Source organism: Colossoma macropomum, unplaced genomic scaffold (assembly GCF_904425465.1).
Source record: "Colossoma macropomum unplaced genomic scaffold, Colossoma_macropomum, whole genome shotgun sequence".
Taxonomy (NCBI): Eukaryota; Metazoa; Chordata; class Actinopteri; order Characiformes; family Serrasalmidae; genus Colossoma; species Colossoma macropomum.
In genome coordinates this window covers 23,108,833-23,132,016 of record NW_023494792.1, presented here as the reverse complement: position 1 = coordinate 23,132,016, position 23,184 = coordinate 23,108,833, and the positions used below count along the sequence as shown (strand labels likewise).

General features: G+C 38.9%; 2 protein-coding genes across 2 annotated transcripts; both read right to left on the bottom strand.

Moving 5' to 3' along the window:
• Positions 1 to 2,873: 2,873 nt before the first annotated feature.
• On the bottom strand, positions 2,874 to 4,548 carry LOC118811973 (interferon-induced transmembrane protein 3-like). The gene is made up of 2 exons (XM_036576599.1): positions 4,287 to 4,548; positions 2,874 to 3,270 (listed from the first exon to the last, which is right to left on the bottom strand). Exons 1-2 carry the CDS (start codon positions 4,461 to 4,463, stop codon positions 3,070 to 3,072), a joined length of 378 nt encoding a protein of 125 aa, XP_036432492.1. The 5' UTR covers positions 4,464 to 4,548; the 3' UTR covers positions 2,874 to 3,069.
• A 4,862-nt stretch (positions 4,549 to 9,410) lies between these two features.
• On the bottom strand, positions 9,411 to 22,667 carry cat (catalase). The gene is made up of 13 exons (XM_036576598.1): positions 22,514 to 22,667; positions 20,422 to 20,593; positions 19,261 to 19,371; positions 17,596 to 17,726; positions 17,338 to 17,442; positions 16,672 to 16,797; positions 16,385 to 16,576; positions 15,803 to 15,955; positions 13,546 to 13,684; positions 11,599 to 11,729; positions 11,409 to 11,516; positions 11,188 to 11,271; positions 9,411 to 10,859 (listed from the first exon to the last, which is right to left on the bottom strand). The coding sequence occupies exons 1-13, from the start codon at positions 22,577 to 22,579 to the stop codon at positions 10,797 to 10,799; spliced, it is 1,581 nt and encodes a 526-aa protein (XP_036432491.1). The 5' UTR covers positions 22,580 to 22,667; the 3' UTR covers positions 9,411 to 10,796.
• Positions 22,668 to 23,184: the final 517 nt, after the last annotated feature.

The window sequence follows — 23,184 nt, the reverse complement described above, 5'->3', positions numbered from 1 at the left end:
TAAAATCAATAAACTCTTTCTCCTCATAAACAAAACTCTGAAGGAAATTAATCAAACACTGAAACCAGGTACTAAATTAATAATACTGTGGTTTAAAAGTATGTCTGTATTTTGCTCTAGATGTGATGCAGATTTTACATGCATGTCCTCAGGTAGTGTGATATCATCTGATCGTATATTAACAGCAACTGACAGTGTATAGTAACTGCATAAACTGCATAGTAACAAGTAGCTTTTGTCTACTGAATGTCCACTTGACAGTCAGCCCATAATGTTATTGGTTGTATTTTATTACATTTAGTTTATGTAGTAAATTATTATACTGATTTCTTTTTACCAGTGTTTGATGTTTTTATTGCAGTCATTGTATAAACGTTGTAGAAATCATTGTTCTTGTATTTTTATGTTATTTATACTTATATGAATGTGGTGCTATTGTTTTTGCATTGCATTTTGTTCATTTCAGCTTATTAAATAAATGATATGATACATGTTGTGAAAATGCTTTCAAATATCATTCTCTTACTTTTGCCATATCACTTAAGCTACTAGCACAAATTTAAAGTTCACTCTCAGGATTTACACATAAGCTAGGATTTGGAATGTTTATATGTGGTTAGTAGCTGGAATGTTGCATGAATTTAACATTACTGAAACGCAGAGGGGATCTGTTCAGCTGTTTATGATGGTCTGTATGAAGGTAATTTATTTAGCCAGCTAAGTGAGCAAACTAAGCAAGCTAACTAGCTAGCTATGCTACAGTATTGTGATCTAATGCTGCATTTGGCCAAACGTCAGAACTTTACATTTCTGACCCCCGGCTACAAAAATCCATAGAAAACACCCCCTCAACTGGGAATTTCTACTCAAAAAGTTGAGGTAGTGTCCTCAACTCTGAGTTCAGTATTGGACACCATCAGCATCAGTATTATATCAACATTGCTGCTAACACCGTCAACAGTAGTAAAATATACTGTAAGTATATAGCAGTATTCTCTTTAAATCACTCAGCATATAAATAAAGTTCTTAAATCTATAACAGTGACCATGAAGTTCACCGTTTTGATAAAGCAAATAGATTGTGAATGATGGACTTATCACTCATATCAGCAATGTTAGCTGGCTAGCGTGTTACTCACAATACTCGTTTTCATGCAGGCCTCCATATTTTTACCAGTTTATGTTGAATGCTCAGAGGTGGAAAATAACGTAAAATTAGAACCACTGCCAGGGACCCTTGAAGACCCTTGAAGAGTGAACTACCGCATGTGGGGGACGGGCATATTTGACTATGAGTGAATCAGAAACTGCTAATTTAAATGATAACTCTCTAGGCCAATCAGAAAACGTGACCATCAAGTTCTCTCATACACTCTATCAAGCTCTCTCACACTCACTATCAAGAACGCCTTGGAGTTTGATATCAAGTGTGAGAGAGTTTGATAGCGAGTGTGAGAGTTTGATAGTGTGTGAGAGAGAGTTTGATGGTGAGTGCAAGAGGTCAGTTAGAATTTTGGCCTAAATGGCCTCTGATACTGAGTGTGAGAGTTTTGGTAGTGTAAGACAGTTTAATAGTGTGTGTGAGAGGTTTGACTGTGAGTGTAAGAGATTTTGATAGTGAGTGTGATAGAGTTTCATAGTGTGAGAGGTTTGATAGTGTGAGAGGTTTGATAGTGAGAGGTAAGTTAGAATTTTATTTTCATACCTCAGCCCTCTACATACGTGCAAGTAATGTTACTCACACAAGCTTAGTTTTGCGTATAATCTATTTTCTATTTTTATGATTATTTAAAATAAAATGGGTTAACCTGCTATTTGTCCAAAATCGAATAAAACGATGGATGTTGGTATCTTGTTATTTGTAACGGGTTTGCAAATCAGACACACGCGGATAAAAATGAACTCGGAAGATTTATTCGTCCTGAGATAAACAGGGTTAACACCAGACCAGGTCAATAACCAGAATAACAAGACAAAATACATAGGAGTAGGCGAAAGCGGAGTCGTAACCAGAGAAAACAAATACACGAAAACAGCAAAGCCAAAACAGGAGCGAGAATCGTCCACGGGAAAGAACAAAGCGAGGTCAAACACGGGCAGCAATCAGAAAACCAAACGGCTTGGCATGCACTGACTAAGCAAAAGCAATACTTCGCGTAGACATGAATCAAACAGACTAGTATTTATACAGAGTTCTACAGGTGGTGGTGATTAGAATTCAGGTGACGTGATCTGCTGAGTGGTTTGTGATTGGTTGAAGAAGTCTCGTGACTGACAGAGGGATTCTGGGAAATGGTGTTCTGGGTGGTATGAGTGTCCGACTGAGAACCAGGAAGCGTGACATTATTAGATAATCTTTTAGCGACCACAACAGGATAGATAATGGTTCATATGTGTCGGCACAGTGATGCTTCTAAAAAGCAAAAGAAGCAAACAAAATAAGGTTAAATTTTTCGTTTTACTTAACATTTTTTTGAGAAACCTGCTTGTGGGCTTTTTTATACTTTTATATTTTTTATGTTTAGTAAGGGTTCCTTGCAGCCTGACACGTGTGCTAACGGCTCTGTTACAGCTTTCTACTGTACTTAAACAATGTGATTGACAGGCAAGTGGAGAATCTTCTCTGTCCTGATTGGCTGAATGTTCGTGGTCCACATTATTTGTTTATTCTCTTGTTTACAGAGCCTGGGACAGCTGATGAAACTAGATTTTTTCCACTTACCATACATTTCATTGACAGCTGCCAGAAAGTGAGCAGAATTTTTGCCAAATATTACAAAAAGTGTTCTGTTTTAAAAATCAATGACCTTTAATAAAATATTATTTGTGTAGTTGCCTAATTGACCTGCATTTATAAACACAGTTTGTCAATGTTTCATGTAAGGAGTCTCTTTAATTACTCAGACATCATGAAAATAAAACATTTACATGTGGAATTTTACTTTTTCTTTACAAAACAAAATTCTTACAAGACAAAGCATCCAGTAACAAGGAGTGAAATGTTAATCAGATCAACCTGAAAAGCTTTTTATGCTGACAATGGTCGTTTTGCTAAGCAAAGAGACTGATTTAAACTCCGTATGGGTATTTTCCATAAGAAGGCTCTGATTTAATGTGATCCACAATTGCTGGCACAGTTACTGCTACAATGATGATGGCGATTATTATGAAGAGAATAATCAGAGCGAGGGCCCATCCATTGATACAGCAAGCAGTAGATCCGTATGATTTCGCTCCTGATAGATCTCCCACCATCTTCCGGTCTCTGGACTGAAACACACACACAGGTCATAAAAACAGGCTTTAGATACATTACAGCTCTTTACATTGCACATCTGTGAAAGAATTGTCAGTAGGGAGAACTGGGTGGGTTGGCAAAGGGTCAATTTCTAAGTCAGTAGAGGGAACTCTACTTGACCAACATTCATCTATTTTGTCAAGAACTGTGAATTTTGTAATTTGTTTAGGTCGGGATAACGTTTAACTTTTTTCTGTGTCAACACAAAAAAGAGTGAGTAGAAAGTATGTGGACACCCCTCTTAATTATTGAGCTCAGATGTTTCATCCACACCTGTTGCTAACAGATGTATAAAATCAAGCACATAGCCATGCAATCTCCTCATACAAACCTTAGCAGTAGAATGGGACATACTGAAGAATTCAGGAACTTTAGAAATTTTAAATGTGTCAAATAAGGCTGTAGTTTCATTCTTGCTATGAAACTAACCCTAACATGATGCAGTCTGCTGTATTTACACCAAAAACTGGTAAAATGTCATTTCCATCATTTATTCTGTAAAATCTTTTAGACTCTATTTCTAAGACATGTATTAACCCAATGTATGTACGATAATGGATGTAATCACATCATATTTTGTTGTTATTTGTATTGTATTATTGCTGTTACAGCTGTTACAACACATCTGATGATTAGTTTAAAATATATCAGTAATCTGCAAAAATTACATTAGATTTCAGATGTGGTGGTTCCTAAGATTAGACAAAATTCACAATATTCTTCAGTGATGCAATCTGTTACTCAAAATTCACAGTGTTCCTCGAAGTGGCATCATGTGCAGTCATAACTCGTTCTTCTCAATATGGCTGCAGTCACATTTTAGTTAGTTTTACTGAGAACGATTTAATTACTGTTTATACTAGCTAATCCTAATAAAGGGCAGGCCTTATAATCTACCAAACACTTGATGAACAGCTTCATTTTCATAACCACCACATGCTGATTGTTCACTCTGAGAATCTCTACAACTCTGTTATGCTGTACTCACCTTTACTGAGAAATAAAAGGCCAGCAGCCCCAGGCAGAACGGGTTTCCGAAGTAGAGGGTGGACAAGGACCAAACTATGTAATCCTTAGGATGTTCAGGCATGGAAACCACCACAGTTCCATCTCCTGCATCTCCCTGCAGGGGGAAGTTCTCCATGGGTCTGTAAGAGTTTTGCATCTCTGTAGCAGTCTGAGTCCTGCGCTGCTGGATAGCTGGATCTATCTGCCTGTGTGCAGGAGTGCAAGTTACAACAATTCCACACCCACCCTTTCCGGGAATGGGTCTTGTGACATCTCTGTTGCCTCATTTTCCTGTTTCAGGAAAGCCATTTTACATGTAATTCTTTTCTCCTCTGACTCTCTTCAGGCAAGAAGGAAAAAACAGGACACAGAAATCAACACTGAAAAGTGATACTTAATGTACCTTTTAATAATCATACATGTGAAGAAAAATTGGACAGATTAAATGATTCAACTACTCAGGAAAAGCATTTAAAAACCCACAGTTCATGTCTCAAGAGCTAAGTTTTTTCCATCTTGGGCCCAGAATTAATCTAAGAAAATCTGACTTGACAGTAAGGCACACCACCTGTTTTTAAATTTTTGACTTTTTGAGTACTTAATTTAAAAAGATGTTTCTGATCAGTTTATAGTTTATGAGAAATGTAGCAGTAAGCCTTTGTTTTGTTTTTTCTACTAGGCGTTGGTTTCATTTCCATGGAAACTGTATCATTGTAGCTTTCATTGTGGAGGAAAGTGAAAGTGAAAGAAAATGCATGAGCGTGTTAGTACAAGAGAGAGCCATCCAGAGCTTGGGAATCACTTTGCTGCTGGAATGTGTGGGGGAGGGAATGTGGTAAAGACTACTAAACACAGGACACACCCGCCACTATAGAACGCTGTCAGGGAAAGCTGATAATACCCGGGTTCAAGTTTAGTTTTACACAATAAAAATGTAGCAATTTTTAAGTCCAGGCTAAAAACATTTCTCTTTTCATGTGCCTGTGATTGAGCTCCCATAACTTGCACTTTATTTTTACTGCACTTCACATTTGTTTTAATCTCCCTTTATGTTTTACTACATTCTTACTGCACTTTACCTTTATAAGCTTATTTTATAACTCAAGTATGTTTTTGATTTTGCTACTTTATTTTTTTTTCATTATACTTTTGTTCAATTTTATAGCTCGTATGTCCTTTGTTTTAATTCCCTGTTCTTAATGTTTAAGTTAATTTATTTATTTATATGACATCTAAATGTTCTCCTAAGCTTTATCAAAACTTAGGTTTTAAAAAGTTTGCTAGTATGAATCTCCCAATGACTGATTAACAGCTTAGAAGTTGGTCTTACTTCTAAGTAAGATTTTGTTCAGTTACAGCTGCTATTTAGCAGGTGAAAGAGGTAAGTACCTCACTTAGGGTGCTGGAAATGACTCCAGTAAAATCACACTTCTTTGTCATTGTTTTGCAACTTTCTTTTAATTGCAGCTATCATTGCAAAAGCCTTTCTGAGGTACTAGATCTCAGGAATATTCTAATGCTTTTATTTTTCTTTATGTAAAGCACTTTGAATGGCCACTGTGTATGAAAGGTGCTACACAAACAAACTAGCCTTGCCTTGGCAAAGGTTTACTACCTCTCCACAGACTGGTTTTCCAGATGAAAGAAATGAGCTGAAAAAGGCTAGGCTAGTAACATTAGTGTTTACCTAAAAGACTGGCTCCAAAGACACACTCAAAAGTGTGTAAAGTTCTCCTGCAGGATCCACAGATGGTATAGGGGATTTCCAGGCTTCAATGAGGGAGAGAGGAAAACACACACACACACACTAAAAGGCACTTCAGTAGGTCAAGTATGCACCTTCATGGGCTGTAAACAAATATTTTATAAGCTGACGGTGTTGTTATGCAAATTGTGTTTTAGCACAACCACCCAGACCTGAGAGTTTTAAAAAAAGACGAACAGCTTTAAAAGGGTGGAAAAAGGAGGCTGTACAATTTCTCACTCTCACTACACTTTACCTTAAGAGTAGTTACTGATACATTTATAGAAATCACAATCATTTTTAGTAATTATTGAATAATTTTGGTTAGTTACTGAAAAATGTACAGTAGGTACTGAAAAAACTGAATCATTTATAGCTGTTAATGAATGATTTTAGCAGCTACTGAATAATTTATATATTTTATATAAAAAAAGTTGAATAATTTAAAGTTTCTGGATCATTTATAATAATTATTGAATAATTATAATACTAACAGAATAATAAAGTTACTGAATCATTCATATTAATTATTAAATGTGTAATAGTAGTTACTGACTCTTATGATAGTTATTGAATAATTTTTAGTTGGTATTGAATAATTTATAGAAGCTGCTGAATAATTAGTAATAGTTATTGAATCACTGATAGTAACTGTTAAATTATGGTAGCTATAGAATAATTTAGGGGCAGCACGGTGGCGCAGTGGGTAGCACTGCCGCCTCACAGCAAGAAGGGCCTGGATTCGACTTGTATGTTCTCCCTGTGTCTGCGTCGGTTTCCTCCAGGTACTCCGATTTCCTCCCACAGTCCCAAGACATGCAGCCAGGCTAATTGGACATGCTGAATTGCCCCTAGATGTGAGTGTGTGTGAATGTGTTTGTCTGTCTGTCTGCCCTGCGATGGACTGGTAACCTGTCCAGGGTGTAACCTGCCTTCCACCCAATGACTGCTGGGATAGGCTCCAGCTCCCCCTGCGACCCAGAAGGATAAGTGGCTTAGAAGATGTGTGTGTGTATGTATATATAGAATAATTTATAGTAGCCACTAAATAATTCATAGCAGCTATTAAATATTTTAGAGTAGCTATTGAATAGTTTATAGTAGCTCTTTAATAATTTATAGTAACTGTTTAATAATTTAATTAATCATTTATAGTAACTATTGAAAAATTTATAGTATTAAATAATTCAGAGCAGCTATTTAATATTTTATAATAGCTATTGAATTCCACCTCCTTTTCGCGTGTCATGTGGACGTTTGATGACACTCTGGATTTAGGTTGTTTCTCTGTATAAATAACAGCTAATCTTTAATTGTCCTTCACAGTTTCACTGTGATGTAAGTATATGTTATTAATTAAATGTAACCAACCAAAGACTTTGGTTGTTACCACAGCACTCAGGGAGAGTGTTACAAGAACACTTTAAACACTGTTTTAAATGTCAGATCTGGACCAATTACATACTAACAGAGTTCACCTATGACCACGTGAAGCTACAGTATCACTTTTTTCCTCATCATTATTGAACAGCTTGACTTTCATATCTCTTTTATTGAGATACTGGAGATGTCAAACTGAAGAAACATATCCAACTTTTCTCTAATTATCTAGTCAGGACAAATCTAGAGTGCTTAATGAACAAAGTTATAAACACGCTACACATAAACACTTGCCTGTGTAATGCACGTGCACGCGAAGGGGTGTCGGAATTCGGCACAACACCGGCGCCAGTGCGGACCTCCATTAAACACAAAGGTTTGGAATTTTTGGATGCGGTGCAGCAAAGATTATAGGAAAATGCAGGCATATCTTAATACTGAGATGCACATGTGCGTATTCTACCACTCAGATACAGGCACAGCACAGTGCCTACACAATAATATTAATTAGGCCTTGTTTTGAAACCAGGAATCTGCAGTTGGTGTCTCAAATTATGAACTACAAAAAAGGTGGTGAATAAAAAACAATGGGCAGCTGACTGCATGGTTACACCCTGCTAATAAAGGATCATTAGAAACCATTAGGATTAAAACCTAATGGTTTTGCTTTCTAATGGAAATTTGCCTAATGGTTTCCAATAGAGACCACTAGTTTCCTGCAGAACACCCTTAGATCCCGTTAGGAAACCATCAAATGCATTTAGAATCAGCCATCGGTCACCTGATAAACCATTATGTTCCTTTACATTGTGATATCAGCCCATTAAAAAGCCAAAGCACATTACAAAACTAGCAGGAACCAACAGAAACACTTAATGGTTTCTGTGTTTTTTTCCAACGGTTTCTGTGGCAAATTTTTTGGTCATCTTTATTTGATAACATTCAATGGAAAAGAATAGGGAAAATCCCATATAAATACTGTATTAATAAAGAGGTAAAAAAAAAATGTCATTTACACAGAATTTATCCAGTAAAACCTGTTTTGGAAACATCTCATCTTAAATATAGAAGATACCTGTATCTTTTTGTGGATTAACTGATTATTTGTTTTACCACTGCATTTACTGTTTATTGTACACAAGAATGGTTTGGAGGAATGTACCTAACTATTGGGAAAAGGTCTGGGGGCAAAAGGATTGATATATCTGATGTTTGATTCTTTTTTAGATGAGTTTGAAGTAAAAATTACATATCATACAATTGTTTCTTATATTAGGGAATACTCGTAATGTAAAATGGTCCATTTCCAAACCTCACTTTATGCACTTTTTGAAAAATTTCAAACAATTTGGCATCCTTATAAAATATTCAAAATGTAAGAAAGCACGAAAGACATCCATCATCTAAACCGCTTATCCTTCTGGGTCGCGGTGGGGTGCTGGAGCCTATCCCAGCAGTCATTGGGCGGAAGGCAGGAAACACCCTGGACAGGTCGCCAGTCCATCACAGGGCAGACAGACAGACATACACATTCACACACACTCACTCACACTTAGGGGCAATTTAGCGAGTCCAAGTAGTCTGACTGCATGTTTTTGGACTGTGGGAGGAAACCGGAGTACCCAGAGGAAACCCACGCAGACACGGGGAGAACATGCAAACTCCACACAGAAACGACCCTGGTCGCCCGGCCGGGAATTGAACCCAGGCCATTCTCGCTGTGAGGCGACAGTGCTACCCACTGCGCCACCGTGCCGCCCCACAAAAGACAATGGATTTTTTTTTCTTCTCTATGTAACCCTGGCAATGTATGTGTATTTTTGGTTCTTGAATGTTATTTGTACCTCTTATTACCTCTTGGTAATAAACGTAATTAATGAAAATAAAAACAACTTAATAAATATAATATTTAAGTTAAACCACTTTTACAAGCTGGCTTGTGATTTCAGGTGCTGATTTTAAATAAAACTCTCCAACATCCATAGCAAATCATTATGATTTATTAAGTTTGGTTAAAGAACAAGTTCATAATGTCAGGAAAATCGTTTCTCTTCTGACAAGACAGGATATAGAAATCGTCATGGTAGAGCAATGCTTAATGCACTTTTCAATAATCTCATATGTGGAGAGAAACTGGACGGATGAAATGATTTGGTTGTTCAGCAAAACCACATAAGACCTTCAATTTATTCTTCCTCCACTATTCACTTGTTAAGAGCTTTTTTTACTCTTGGGCATAGGATTACTCCAAGAAACATGACAGTAAGGCACAATTACATTGTGGCTCTCATGCTACCATCTGTTTTTAAACTTTTCACACTGACACTGATATGAGGCATCATTGTGTTATCCAAATATCAAAGCTTAAATTGAACTAATACCTTTAACAGGATCACTGTGGTAACTGTTACATTATTTAGGTACAATCAGTCAATCAGGGAATGTCTACTTAATGCTGAGAAGACTAAAATATCAAACTCTCATTAGATGACAGTTATTTATCTAGTGTTCATTAAAGCATTATTCAGTATTTCATTAAACTGCGAGAGCAGGTGAGGCTGTACTGAAATGATAGAATTATGAAGATAAACCACAGTTTCAGCTCTCCCAGTATGACCCAAAACTAAAGTTGTGAAGACCTCAGACTTACAGAGCTTAACTTACAGGGCTTACGTAATCAAAATAAACAAAAAAATTGATTTAATGATCAGTTTACGGACTACTGGAAAATCTCAGTTTTTCCTGTTCGATATCTCCAGTGGAGCAGCACTTTGAGGTGTGAGGATGTTCAGAAGGCTCTTATGAAAGAGCAGCGAAAAGTGAATGTGTATCAAAATGTCTTTACTAAGGCTTCAAAATTCATCTGGGGGTATTTCACAAAGCAGGAGGGCCCATATCAGAGGAGCAATCCTGATCTTTTCTCCGTCTGGACATGAGAGAAAATTCAGTTTTGTGATACAACCCTAAAGGGGTAGAGAATGCAGAGCTGCCACGTATTGGACTTTCTTACCTGAATCTACACAAGAAGAATCACACTGACTAATAATCAGCTGTTTAGAGAGCTGCTGAACATGATTAATTACACATCAAAAGCAAATTGAGCATCTGACGGATGGTTTACTAATGGATGGTTACCAAACTGTCTGAAGCAGTATATCAGAGATAAGAGAACTAACCCAAGATCAGTTTGTGCCTTTCATAGCTTCATGAAAATGATAATATGGATATGGGAGAGCTGGTCTTGGCTCAGAGTCCTGAGGTGTGGAAGAGCTGAGAGAGGTTGAGATCTCTTACTGTGTTTGTATGCAAGTATGTATGTAAGCAGTAAGTAGTCAGTGGTGTAAGCAGCTGTATTAAATACAGTGGTTACATCTTGGAGGAAGCAGCAACAGCAGACGTTCCTCCCTGAGTGTACACGTGCACAGAGTTCTGGAAAACAGGAAAAAGAGGGCAAAAAAAGAGCAAATAACATTTTTATATGTGCCTGCATTAAGTTAAAACATCTAAACATACAGCCACATGCAAACGTCAAATTTTTTTTTTGTTGATTTTGTAAGTGAAAGTAAGTCAACACAACGTCTATAAAGAACACATTTCTGCACATTTTAACATTTTAGCACAATTACTGTTTATTTGCTGAACTTAACATACTGGGATGCAAGTAAGTAGTAAGTAATGCAAGAAAGTAAGTAAGTAAATAAATAGAAACGTGGCCAGTGCAAAAGTTATGCCACATTGAGAATAAGAAAAAGTGTACCTTTTTGCCCTCTGCGTTGTACTTGTCAAGCAGCGCCTCCACACGTGAGCCATAATCCTGGTGCACTGCCATTAGACGCTGAACCTGCAGAGAGAGAACAAAAGAAAGAATGAAAGAAAAAGCATGAGAGAGCAAGAAAGTGAGAGCGGCAGAGAGTGAGTGAGAACAATCCACAACTCTCCTCAATAATGTGGAATTACTGTAGTGAGTGAAGATGTTACCATGCGCTTCTGAATGAATAGCTGTGCTCCTTTCAGGTGGCCGGCCAAGTTCTGGCAGAGACGCTCACGCTCCGCCTCATTCAGGACTTCAGTGAAGAAGGTGCGCACCTGCAAGAGCCCAGAGGGAGTCAGAGAGCAACATCCATCACCCGCAAACACAGATTCACTCACCCACTCGCCCCACCCCTACCTGAGTCACGTTGTCATCATCTGCGCTGTTGTAGCGTCCAACGTCAGGAGACACCCTGAACTTGGACTCCATGAACTGAGCCTGACAGTCTGGAGCACTGAAGCTGTTGGGGTAGTAATTGGGTGCTCCCCCTGTAGGCAAGCAAAGAAACAACAAAGTCTTACACATGGCAGACCTGCATGCTTTCCACTGCTTCCCTGCTACTCAGCGAGTTCAGTTCTGCAGTTTTCCACTGTCTCCCCGAGTTACTGTTGCTACATAAGCCAAACTTTTTGAAGCACACAGAGGAGTTCATTTGAGGTTCAGTGCAGACATACCTTTCTGAGAACTGAGGAATTATGAATGTAGGCCAAATTAGAGCAAAAAAGAACTTGGAAACATGAATCAGACACCAGGGAAATCTTTTATCCACCGAGCATTGAAGCAGCAGGTTTTCAGGTCTAATAAGCATGAGACGTGAGCAACAGAAGCTACCCCTTCAGATGAGCTAATGCTAAAGCTAACACTGGAGGTGATCGGTGATCATAGTGTAGGCAGAGTGGCTTTTAGTACTTCAATGAATCAATACAAATCTCATGCATATATTAATGCTCATCTTTACACAATGTATCTAAAAACAAGCAGGGTACAGCCATGTTTAATCTGACTGATTTATCAAGACAACTGTCAACAGCTAACTGATCTTGACATTTTACTGTAACATACTTCATCATAATAATAACATGAGTATTACTAAACACAGTGGGCCAGATAGCATATCTTAGAGCAAACACAGGTATGCCTCTTAACAGTCCTGACATTGATAAGTGTGGTCTTTTTCAGCTTTGGGAATGTAATAAAACAGCACCACTACAAATAATCAGGAGAGTCTGAATTACATGTTCATAAGTGACAGCTTTTCCACAATCATGTAGTCTAATAATTCTGATTAATTAACTCGTACTGCTGTTCTCACTGCAAGTTTGTTTTGTCAGACTTTTGTCCTTCCCTTTTTGGAAGAAGTAAAGCTTAGATATTGTGACTGACTGAGAGGTGTATCAGTCACTGTTTTGCAAATGGTCAATTACACTGTTCCATCACAAGAGGATACTGAAACAGCAAGTCGTGGTACATGCTAGTGTGGAAGACTAATTTTAAACAGTCACGCATCTTCTTCATTATACCACAGTTACTGCAACAAAAGGGTCAGGTCCTGGTGTTCTATAATGCATAGTTAAGGTATTTCAGAACAATTAAGCTGTTCTGTTCCTCGGTCAGGTTACTTTAGTTCATCAGGTATTTACTTGCCAGACCAGGAAGGAGAATAAATCTAGTCACAGCACAAACCAGTTGAATAGTCTGCAGAGTTAGCCAGCTGTCAGTCTCACAAGCCAGGCTTCTGCCTATCGTCAGAGATTCTGGTGCATTTTGCTGAGTAACATGCCCAAGAACCACCTACTATGACCAGAAAATATGGCTGACACGCGAAACATCCAACCACTGACCGCTGTTTTAGCATGACTCATAGGGACAGGGGATTTTTCAAAATGGGGCTGCAACCAAAACACAATGTTGGCAAACTTGAGGTTCACACTAACACTACTAAACACTTTAAAGAAAGCTCTTGACTAGCTTCTAAAGATGTATTACCATGAACATCAAACTTTTAACCTTTTTCCAAAGGTCTCAGTCACGGCCCACAGAGTTTACAACTGCATCAATCATGTGTTTCCCATCGAATTGACGAAACCTGCTGCAAGGAGGTGTGTACACATGGACATCTTATTGTGCAAAAGGTATGAGGCTCAGACTAGCTACCAATCTATTTTTTATTATGTATTAGTGTAGAAGTGTGCTCTCTGTAAACAAAGTTTTAACTTATTTTCTCTTAGAAAAATCAACAAAACATCTCATTTATATTTCTTATTATGCTCTGTGATAAGAGCAGAGTGGGCAGTGCTCTCTCACCCTGGTTGTCAGACATGCACATAGGCCCGTCTCTCTGATAGTTGGCCACGCGGGTACGGTAGGGGCAGTTAACAGGCAGCTGGAGGTAGTTTGCTCCGAGCCGGTGGCGATGGGTGTCGGGGTACGAGAAGAGACGACCCTGTTCAGAACACAGAGAAAAACGTGATGAACCTGAACCAAAAGAAACAGTTGCAGTTTAAGCAGTTTAAAAGGACTAAAACAAGCAGATTAGAGACACAATGAAAAGTTACTATAAAATGTCTAATGGTCTAAGAAGTTTATAACAGAGACCAGAAGTTATTAGTTACTAGCTGCATTTTTTTCAGTTACATAAGTGTAAAAATAATTTATGTATTTGTACCTTCAAAACACTAATACTTTTACCAGGCATGTACTTAAGCATATTAGTGAAGAAGGAAATGTGCTTTTTCCTCAGTTAAACTGTAGTTATTACTATTTATTTACTAATTCCTTTGTCATCTTCAACTTCATTGTATTTTCTTGATCGCATTTGGTTTGGAATTGGTTACACATCTCACTTTTGAGATTCATTTTTATTTTATTTTAGACCAAGAGTGCTTTAAAAAAACAAGAATAGAGCCCAACAAATCAGCTCCCATGCTGACAGAGGCTGGATGCACCAAGAAGTTTCAATGCAGTTCTGTAAGTTAAATCTGTAGCAGATTTTTACCTGGTACTTGTTCTTTCCAAGTTGCTCTTGGAAAGGCATTATAGTTATTATTTCACACAAATGGCAATATGTAAAAATAAAATCATAACAAACTTAGGCTCAAAAGCAAGATTTGCAGAGTTTCAGTGTTTTCTGCTGAAAGGGATGTTAATGACTTATTAATTATTAAACACAACTGGCCAAATCATTGTCTCACTCTGTAGTGATCTCGGTCAGAAAGCTCCCACACACAGTGATGTATTTTACTACAGAACCATGCAAAGCCCTAATGGTTTTACTAAACCTAGATGCACTTATTACAACAGCATGGCTCTGTAGTAAGAGTCCGGGTGCTAAAATGGCCTGCCTGCAGTCCAGACCTGTCACCCACTAAAAACATTTGGCACATTATGAAACAAAAAATATGACAAAGAAGACCCCGAACTGTTAAGCAGCTGAAATCCTGTATAGAGCTAGAATGGGAAAACATTTCACTTTCAAAACTACAGTAGTGTCTCCTCAGTTCCCAAACACTTCCAGAGTGTTGTTAAAAGAAGAGGTGATGAAACACAGTGGTAAACATGCCCCCGTCTCAACTTTTCAAACATGTTGCTGGCATTCAAATTCAAAATGGGCATATATTAAAAAAAAAAAAACTGATTTGTTGTCTTTGTGCTATTTTCAGTTAGATATAGGATTTACATTATTTGCACATCATTGCATTTTGTTTTTATTTTCACAGTTTGTTAAAAAACTTAACTAAAGAATTTAGAATTTTAAATCTAAGAAAAACTGATTTAGAATAGCTTTATTGGTCTAAAAGTAATTAAAAAAAAATTCTGCCTCCTTCACAAATTAGCAAGTCAACAAACTGTATGGCTAAAACATAAAATCAACAGGAAATGCAAGAATTATGAAAATCATGAAAACTGCAAATAGTGAAAACTACCAATCTATCATTTTAAACGTGAATCACTGCCACTAGAATTTACTGGCATTCTGGCTCCATCTTTAGGTCTTAAAGAGCAACTGCACCCTTTTCTAACGAGGATGTGTTTTAGAAAAATTACAATTCTTATAATCATATGATTTTGTGAGTGACCAAAAAAAAATAATAATAAAAATAAAAAAACACATCTCTAGTGAACAACTATGATTGACTGCAACATTCTCTACTGTACACTTGCCAATGTAAAAAAAAAACAAAAAAAAACAAAAAAAAACAATGACAATGATTTCCATTCCTATTTTTGCACAATGTTACATGACACCACAAGTGCAACTGTCCCCCCCCCCATTACATAATAAAATCATGCGCACTGCGAGTTGGGAAACAGTCAAATTTCTATTAGCTCAATTCGATGGATGTAGATCACAAGCACCACAAAACTTACCACATTTTTTACTTTTCCCTAAACGTTTGAACTGATAAATGGCATCGGCTGTAATTTCTACATCAGTTTTTTGATGTTTAGTATACATTAACACAGTGTTCACCCTGAAAGACAGTGCCTACTGACCAAAACCAGACACTAACAATTATACTCCTGAGGGAGACGGAGAGAGCGAGAGAGCACATGTGTGTACCTGCAGCATTTTGTCAGGGCTGGGCTCGATGCCTGGTGGCATGTTGCTAGGATCAAATGCCAGCTGCTCCACCTCAGCAAAGTAGTTTACAGGGTTTCTGTTCAACACTAAACGACCCACCGGGATCAGAGGGAAATCCTTATGAGACCACACCTGGGACACAAGACAAAAGAACAACCATCCCTGATTAATCACCGATCTACTAATTAATCATACAATAGACTAAACAACATATAGAATCACTAAGAGCAACGAGAATGTCTTCAAATGAGGGCATCTGCAAATGCTTTAAATGGCTTTTTTGAATGAATTAATGCTTTTTGAATGAAGCCTAATAAAGGGCAGCAAATCATAACAGAGCACATTTACAAACATCAACCTTAAAGGCTCAGAGACGGGATAAAGAGAATGAATTTTGCCTGTTTTTATTAAAAAACGTTATAAGTTGACCTGAGAGAAGGGAGAAAAAAAAAAACAACACACAAGAATAATGTTAGGATATGGGCCCTCTGACATTAGCATTCTCAAAGAGACTGAAAAAGATTGAGATTGAGACATTAAAGTTAGTGAAGATTCAAGCACCTTGGTCAGATCAAAAGGATTCCATGGATACTTTTCTGCCTGTTCGAAAGTCATGACCTGGATGTAGAAGGTCCAGGAGGGGAAGTTGCCACTGGCAATGGCGTTGTACAGGTCACGGATGGCATAGTCAGGGTCAGTGGAGGCTAAATGGTCTGCCTCCTCCACACACAGGTTCTTAATGCCCTGATCAGTCTGACAGAGAGAGAAGAGATGTGTTGCACATATGCATACAAACACAGAAATGCAAATAAGAACCCAGACATTCGTCAATACCGCCATGCACACACCTTGTAGTGGAACTTGCAGTAGACAGGGTTGCCTTGAGAGTTTATTAGCTTGAAGGTGTGGGATCCATATCCATTCATGTGGCGAAATCCATCAGGCAGACCACGGTCACTGAAGAGGAAAGACACCTGTGGAAAGGAGCAAAAGAGGAAAAAGAAAATTAGCACAGGCTACAGACTCTTATTGAGTGCACTGAGGTTCAGGTTATGGTGGGACCAGACAAATCTGTTCAACGCAATTCAGTGTTTCCCCTACCAAAATAAAATTACTGGTCAGCCAAGGAATTTCAGTATTATGCCCACTAATCCCATTAACATTACATTTACAACACCAAGACAAAGTTTGACTGTTTACTTTTATGAACAACAATTTTCAGACCTTCAGCTTAAAATAGTAAAAACAAACAAAAGTTATAACATACACTTTCTAATCTGTACCAGTTTATTCTAATGTGTCTGTTAATCTTATACTGTAACTTTGTATTAACCTATAGCTCAATAAATCCATCCAGGTAAGCTGAAGTTTTGAGATTAGGCATGTGTGTGTAAAAAAGTTTTATTTTAACAACAAAAAAAGCTAAAACCAACCAACAGGGTATAACGTTTTTGTTTGTCCCAAAGAACCAAATGCCACCCACTATACTATTTTTTCTAGAGGAGACATCACACCTGATGCAGAGATTCTGGACGCAGGCTCCAGAAGTCCCACACCATGTCAGGATCCTTCAGGTGAGTCTGAGGATTCCGCTTCTGAGTGTGGATGAAGGATGGAAACTGGACACACGGACACACACATACACTCAGAATACATCCAGACTATGCATGCCGTAAGAAAGCTGGTCTCTACTCAAGCAATGATAGAATTAAACATCACATCATAAAATATTCTCAGCACACCAACTATAGACTGTATAACCTCTCTCTCACCAGAAGTGCATCTCTGATGAAGAAGATGGGTGTGTTGTTGCCAGTCAGGTCCCAGTTGCCTTCATCAGTGTAGAACTTCACTGCAAATCCTCGAGGATCCCGCACGGTATCAGCTGAGCCAGACTCACCAGCTATAGACACACGCACACGCACACGCACACACAACTTTTATTAGGGATGCACAATTGGAATCAGCAGATTTTCGCTCAAAAAATATCGGCAATCTGCCAATTTATGGCTTTTATGGCTGTGATGCCGTGATGTCTTTCTTCAAAAGGCCCTGGACAGTATATATATGGTATCACAACACTCCATCAATTACCAGAACCAAACTGCGTCAGCCAGGAAGCTTAAATTGGGCCATAGTTTGGATCTTCCAGCAGGACAGTGATCCAAAGCACGCCTCAAAATAAACACAAAAATGGTTCACTGACCACAGAATCAAGGATTGGTCATGACCACCCCAGTCCCCTGATCTACACCCCACAGAAAACCTGTGGGATGAGCTGAAGAGGAGAGTACACAGTGTGGACCTCATAATCTGAAGAATCTGCAGAGGTTCTGTATGGAGGAATGGTCTCTGATCCTTTGCCTTGTATTCTCCAGTCTCATTAAGCCTTACAGGGAAGATTCAAAGCTGTTGTCCTTGCAAAGGGAGATTGCACAAAGTATTACATGAAGGGGTGCCAACAATTATGGCACACAGCAACAATTATGGCATACCTGGAATGTGAGCTAGTTTGAGGAACAAACTGTGGTTCTGGGTTTCATCTTTGCAAAGAGTTGTTTAAATCCACCAACACACCTTATTTAATTTAATATACTGAGCAACCAAACTACTTATTGGATGATAACTACTATTAATACTGGGCTACTATGAGGAGAGGTTTGGAAGTGGTTAAGTGAACACATTGACATACACAAAATCAGTATTGTATTAACATTAGCTGTATATATTTTACTATGTGTATTTGCCCAATTAAATAGCTTTTAATAAAAATTTCTCAGGTCCTAACATTTTTTGCACAGTGCTGTATTATGTATTTGCAAGTATCCATATGCACTTTTCTAAACTTATCCTTAACCTCGCTCAAGTTTCAAAAAATGAAACTTCTGGGTTTTATAAAATCCCTTTACAAAGTCAGTACTATTTTGTTGCTCCTGATGTTGTAGGTTAGTTGTGTTTTTCTCTAGTTTTCCAATAAAGTTCTACAAATGAAAATGTACAACAAACACATACAGGCTCTCAAAATACTCTATCCCAAGTATAAACATATGAAGGTATTGTGGGTGAAACAAAGAGCTGAGCAGGAGATCTGAATCTCTGCTGACTGACTAAAATAGGCTCTATCCCTGCATCAAAGCGCACGACACGCACACCCACAAGCTCTTACACAAGTTCTTTTGGCTTCAATTCAGTGGGGCAACTGTCAAGGCATCTGTTATGCCAGCATTAGTTAGCATTTTCTGCTTTCAGCCAAAGAACAGTCAATACATACAGAGTCCAAACTCCTGCAGTGTTGGCATACCACCGAGTGCTACCTAGTAAACAAGTTACACAATAGCAATTATAAATTACTTGTTGATTCCTTGTTTTTTTAAACAGTGTTTTATAAGGGGAGACAATAGGAACTCTTTGGAGAAGAGAAAGGCAGCACGTCTTACCTACAGTAGAGAAGCGCACAGCAATGGGGGTCGTCTTCCCAACATGTTCAAACACCTTGGCCTTGCAGTAGCGTGTGATGTCATGGGTCACCTCAAAGTAGCCAAATGCACCTGTGGAGGAGTGAGAGGAGTGTTCACCTGCAGTCCCATCTCAATTCTGCACTGCTGCAACCAGCTAGCTGTCTAATCAGAACTCGCAGGTCTGTGCAAAACAGTGGCAAACTGTGACTATTAGAGCTAGGCCATAAACGTCAAAACTCAGCCAAAAAAACAAACAAACAAAAAAAAACACAAAACAAAAAACAAAAAATAAGTCCATGATAATGCCATGAAATTCCCTTATGAAATCCTCTGAGTATCTTAGAACTAGGCTAAAATTGATGCAGACAAAATTATTTTGGCTGTTATTTAAAGCTTGTAACAGACATATTAACGTATTTTTACCTTGTATGCAGCAGTTTTACAGTTTTCTTTTAGTAAAGAGGCCGAGGACAGATGAGCAGTTCCATTTCTAATATCAGGCTGAGACTCACACCTTAGGCTACCAACTCATTCACAAACAGTGACTTATCTAGGACTTGTAGCAGGCTGAGAGTTTATTATATTGGCAGGTAATCCAATGCGTCAGGCCTTCTATTCAGCTCTTGAAGGCCTAACCACTGGAGAGCTTGCTTGGCTGCATCTATCTAGATGCCACAGAAGAAAAACCCTGAATGGATAGTTTTCCATTGGGCTTTTCAATTTAACCAATTTTCCAATTAAAATGAAACCATGACATAAGAGTAGTACTGTAATACTTCCAGAGTTTAAATACAAGATGCTTTAAAAAAGAAATCATAGAAATCAGAAAAAATAGAAGGTCCTGAGAGTTCTGAGGGTGCACAAGCATCTTCAACTGGATAAGGTTCATATATTTATCTGATCAATAACTGTCCAATCTTATTTTCCATAAAGTCCACACCTTAAACAACTGCTTCTTATCTGTTGTATACTATATATTATAGTAATGTGTAAACAGGCCTGAACCACAGTTGGAGTAATAGAGTAATGCCAAGAACTCTTAATCTTTCAACTCTTATGTGCAATCACGATGGACTAGTTAATCAGCTTAAGTTTGTGCGCATGTAACGTATGAGAATGTGCATGTTAATTATGACAGACCTGCTCCTTTGGCATGAACCACTCTCTCAGGAATGCGCTCCCGGTCGAAGTGAGCCATCTCGTCCGTGAAGACGACATCCTGCACCAGCAGAGGCCCCCGTGGCCCAGCAGTCTGAATGTTCAGCTTATCACCAATCGGAACACCTGCTCCTGTGGTCAGAACATCTGCTCGCTGAGACAAGGAAACAGCCAAGAGTCAGTGGTACAGAACAGATAAACATGCATCACTCTGAGGTTTTGAAATTTGACTCAAAAACAAGATTTATACACTTATTAAAGCCCAGAACTGACAGACTGTGCTGCTTCAAAGCCCCCAACCGAAGCATGAACAGACTAAAATGCAATGTGCACCCATTTTTACTATGCTTTGTAAACAATTCTTAGGTGGCTCTTGATTAACTGCATCGCAGTTTAAAGGGATTAAAGGGGAATTCTTATTTCTGCATTATTATATTATATTATTCAGAGTGGTCTGGTGTGAAATGGTTCATTGTAGAGGCTCAGATTTCTTTACAGTGGTGGTGACAGGAACCAGGGGTCACCATATCTGCAACACATGTACAGCCATTTTATTTACTATGCAAAACAACTAGTGAACCTACATGTGTCTTCAGAGGTTTATATGTAATGTTGAGGATGGTAAAATAGTGGAAAATGTGAACTAATGTTTTCTTTGGGGACTATTTTGCCTCACAATGCCCTGCATGTATCATGCAGCATATATGGAACCACTGCAACCACATCACTTTCTCCAAAGGTGCTTTTAAGGCATTAAACGTTTTGGATGTCTAGTTCCTATCACCACCACTGTGAACAATTCTCTAGAACAGAACATTTCCCACTAAACCACTCTGGACGACTTCATGCACCATTTAACAATTTCAGTATGCAGAAAAAATTGGTGGGGTTTCACTTTAAGTAACCTAAGCCTGAGAACCAGAACTTCCTTCAGTTTGCACTTAAAAGTAACATTCTGGGCCCAGTTTTCCAAAAACATCTAAGTGTTAAGATCATCTTAACTGGTAGAAAGAGTGTTCAGTGTGATGCTCTCTCTACTATTTGAGAACCTTCTTTGGGGAAACCCAGCCCTGCTTGACAAATCATATGAAGTCACAGAATACTCTTTCACAGTATAGTTTTCATCAAACTGAACTGTTTGGCTCTAATTAGGGGCCTTTGCCCCCTTATTCTCTGACCGGTCTCGGTCACTGGTCATTACATAAGCAGGGCATTCAAAGGTCCTGTTAAATATCAACTGCACGCATAAACAGTGGCGAAGCAGCAGTACTTCGCTCTGTAGGTGAACAACGCAGCTGAGCTCTGATTGGCTCTCTGTTGTGGGATATTATGGACCAATCCTGTGGACGGAAGCTAACAGGCGAGTTTAGGGGGACGGTCCTGGAGGGTCTCGTGTGGCAAGCTGGAGTGTAAAGTTAGTGTTAGCTACTGAGAGCAAAACCCTTCACAGAGTGCTGCACTCAAAGCTAGACAGTCAGAGTCTCCTAATGTCACCTGTGGCACATGCATGAAAAACACAAAGGCTGTAGCTGTTTATCTGCGTTCTGTGTTTTCCATAGATATCAGACTTCCGACCAGGGGGGGACCTCAGGGTTACGGCACCTTACATTAGGTCTGAACTCTGGAAAGAGTGTATTTCTCTCAAAGATAGAGAGGCCCCTCGAATAATCTATATAAGGGCTGGAGTGTTTTCTAAGCATGCCACAGTTAGAGAGCTTTCGTGTCATCATTTAGCTGCCAGCTCCCTACACTGTATATCACTACATCAGCTACAGCGGCAGCGTCAGCTCGACACCTGCACAACCTAACTTGACTGCTTCCAACCCAGCTAGCTAGCTAACTAGCTAGACATACGAGAATCAAACAGCTCTTATTATGAGCAAAAAAGAGCAATGGAGAGAAACAGCTGTCCAGCTTTGGCACTGAAGGGGCATTAAAGCCAGAGCCCGTCTGTCTGTTCGACCTTTGCCATAGTTAGCAGTGAGTCACTGCGCAGCGCAGCTAGCGCGGAAGCTAAGCTAGCGAGTTAACCGCAGAAGGAAAGCAACCATACAACACAACGGCAAATGCAAACCTGAGCTCCTCTATTCTCTTTCCATAACTTCATCTGGTCCGTGGCTCTATCCCTGTTCTCCGCCATCCTCGTCGTTGGTTTAGTGACCGCAGACCTGTGTAACTCTGACCCTGTGTGTTCAGAGGCGCTGCGGGCGCTTTTGATACTGAACTTCAGCTGGCTCCGCCCCCTGCTCCAACCCTGCAATCCTATTGGTCAAAGGTCACTGACCTACTTCACGGACTAACATAAGGGAAACCCAGCCCTGGGTTCAGAAGTGATAATGCTGAATTGACGCTCACTGTTTGATTACTACTATTACATACAGTGCATATCCAGAAGTGTCCAGACACCCTATTCAGTTAGAGAATTCAGCTACTTTACGGTGCACACTGTGATAGTACACATGGGAGTACAGGCCACCTCGCCCAGTGCCAAGTGTTTTTTAGAGGGCTTGTAAAGCTCCGAATAGCTTTGGGATGAGTCGGGGTGGCGTTTGTGATCCTGAGCTAATCATCCAACATCAGTACCTGACCTCACTAACGCTCTTGTGGCTGAATACAATCAAATCAAATAGTAATGTTCCAAAGTCTACAAAAAAAAAAGTTTTTCCAACGGTTCTTTAGTAAAGACAGTGGTTCTATGTTTAACCATGAACATTCAAAGAACCATTTGCATATTTACATGACTCT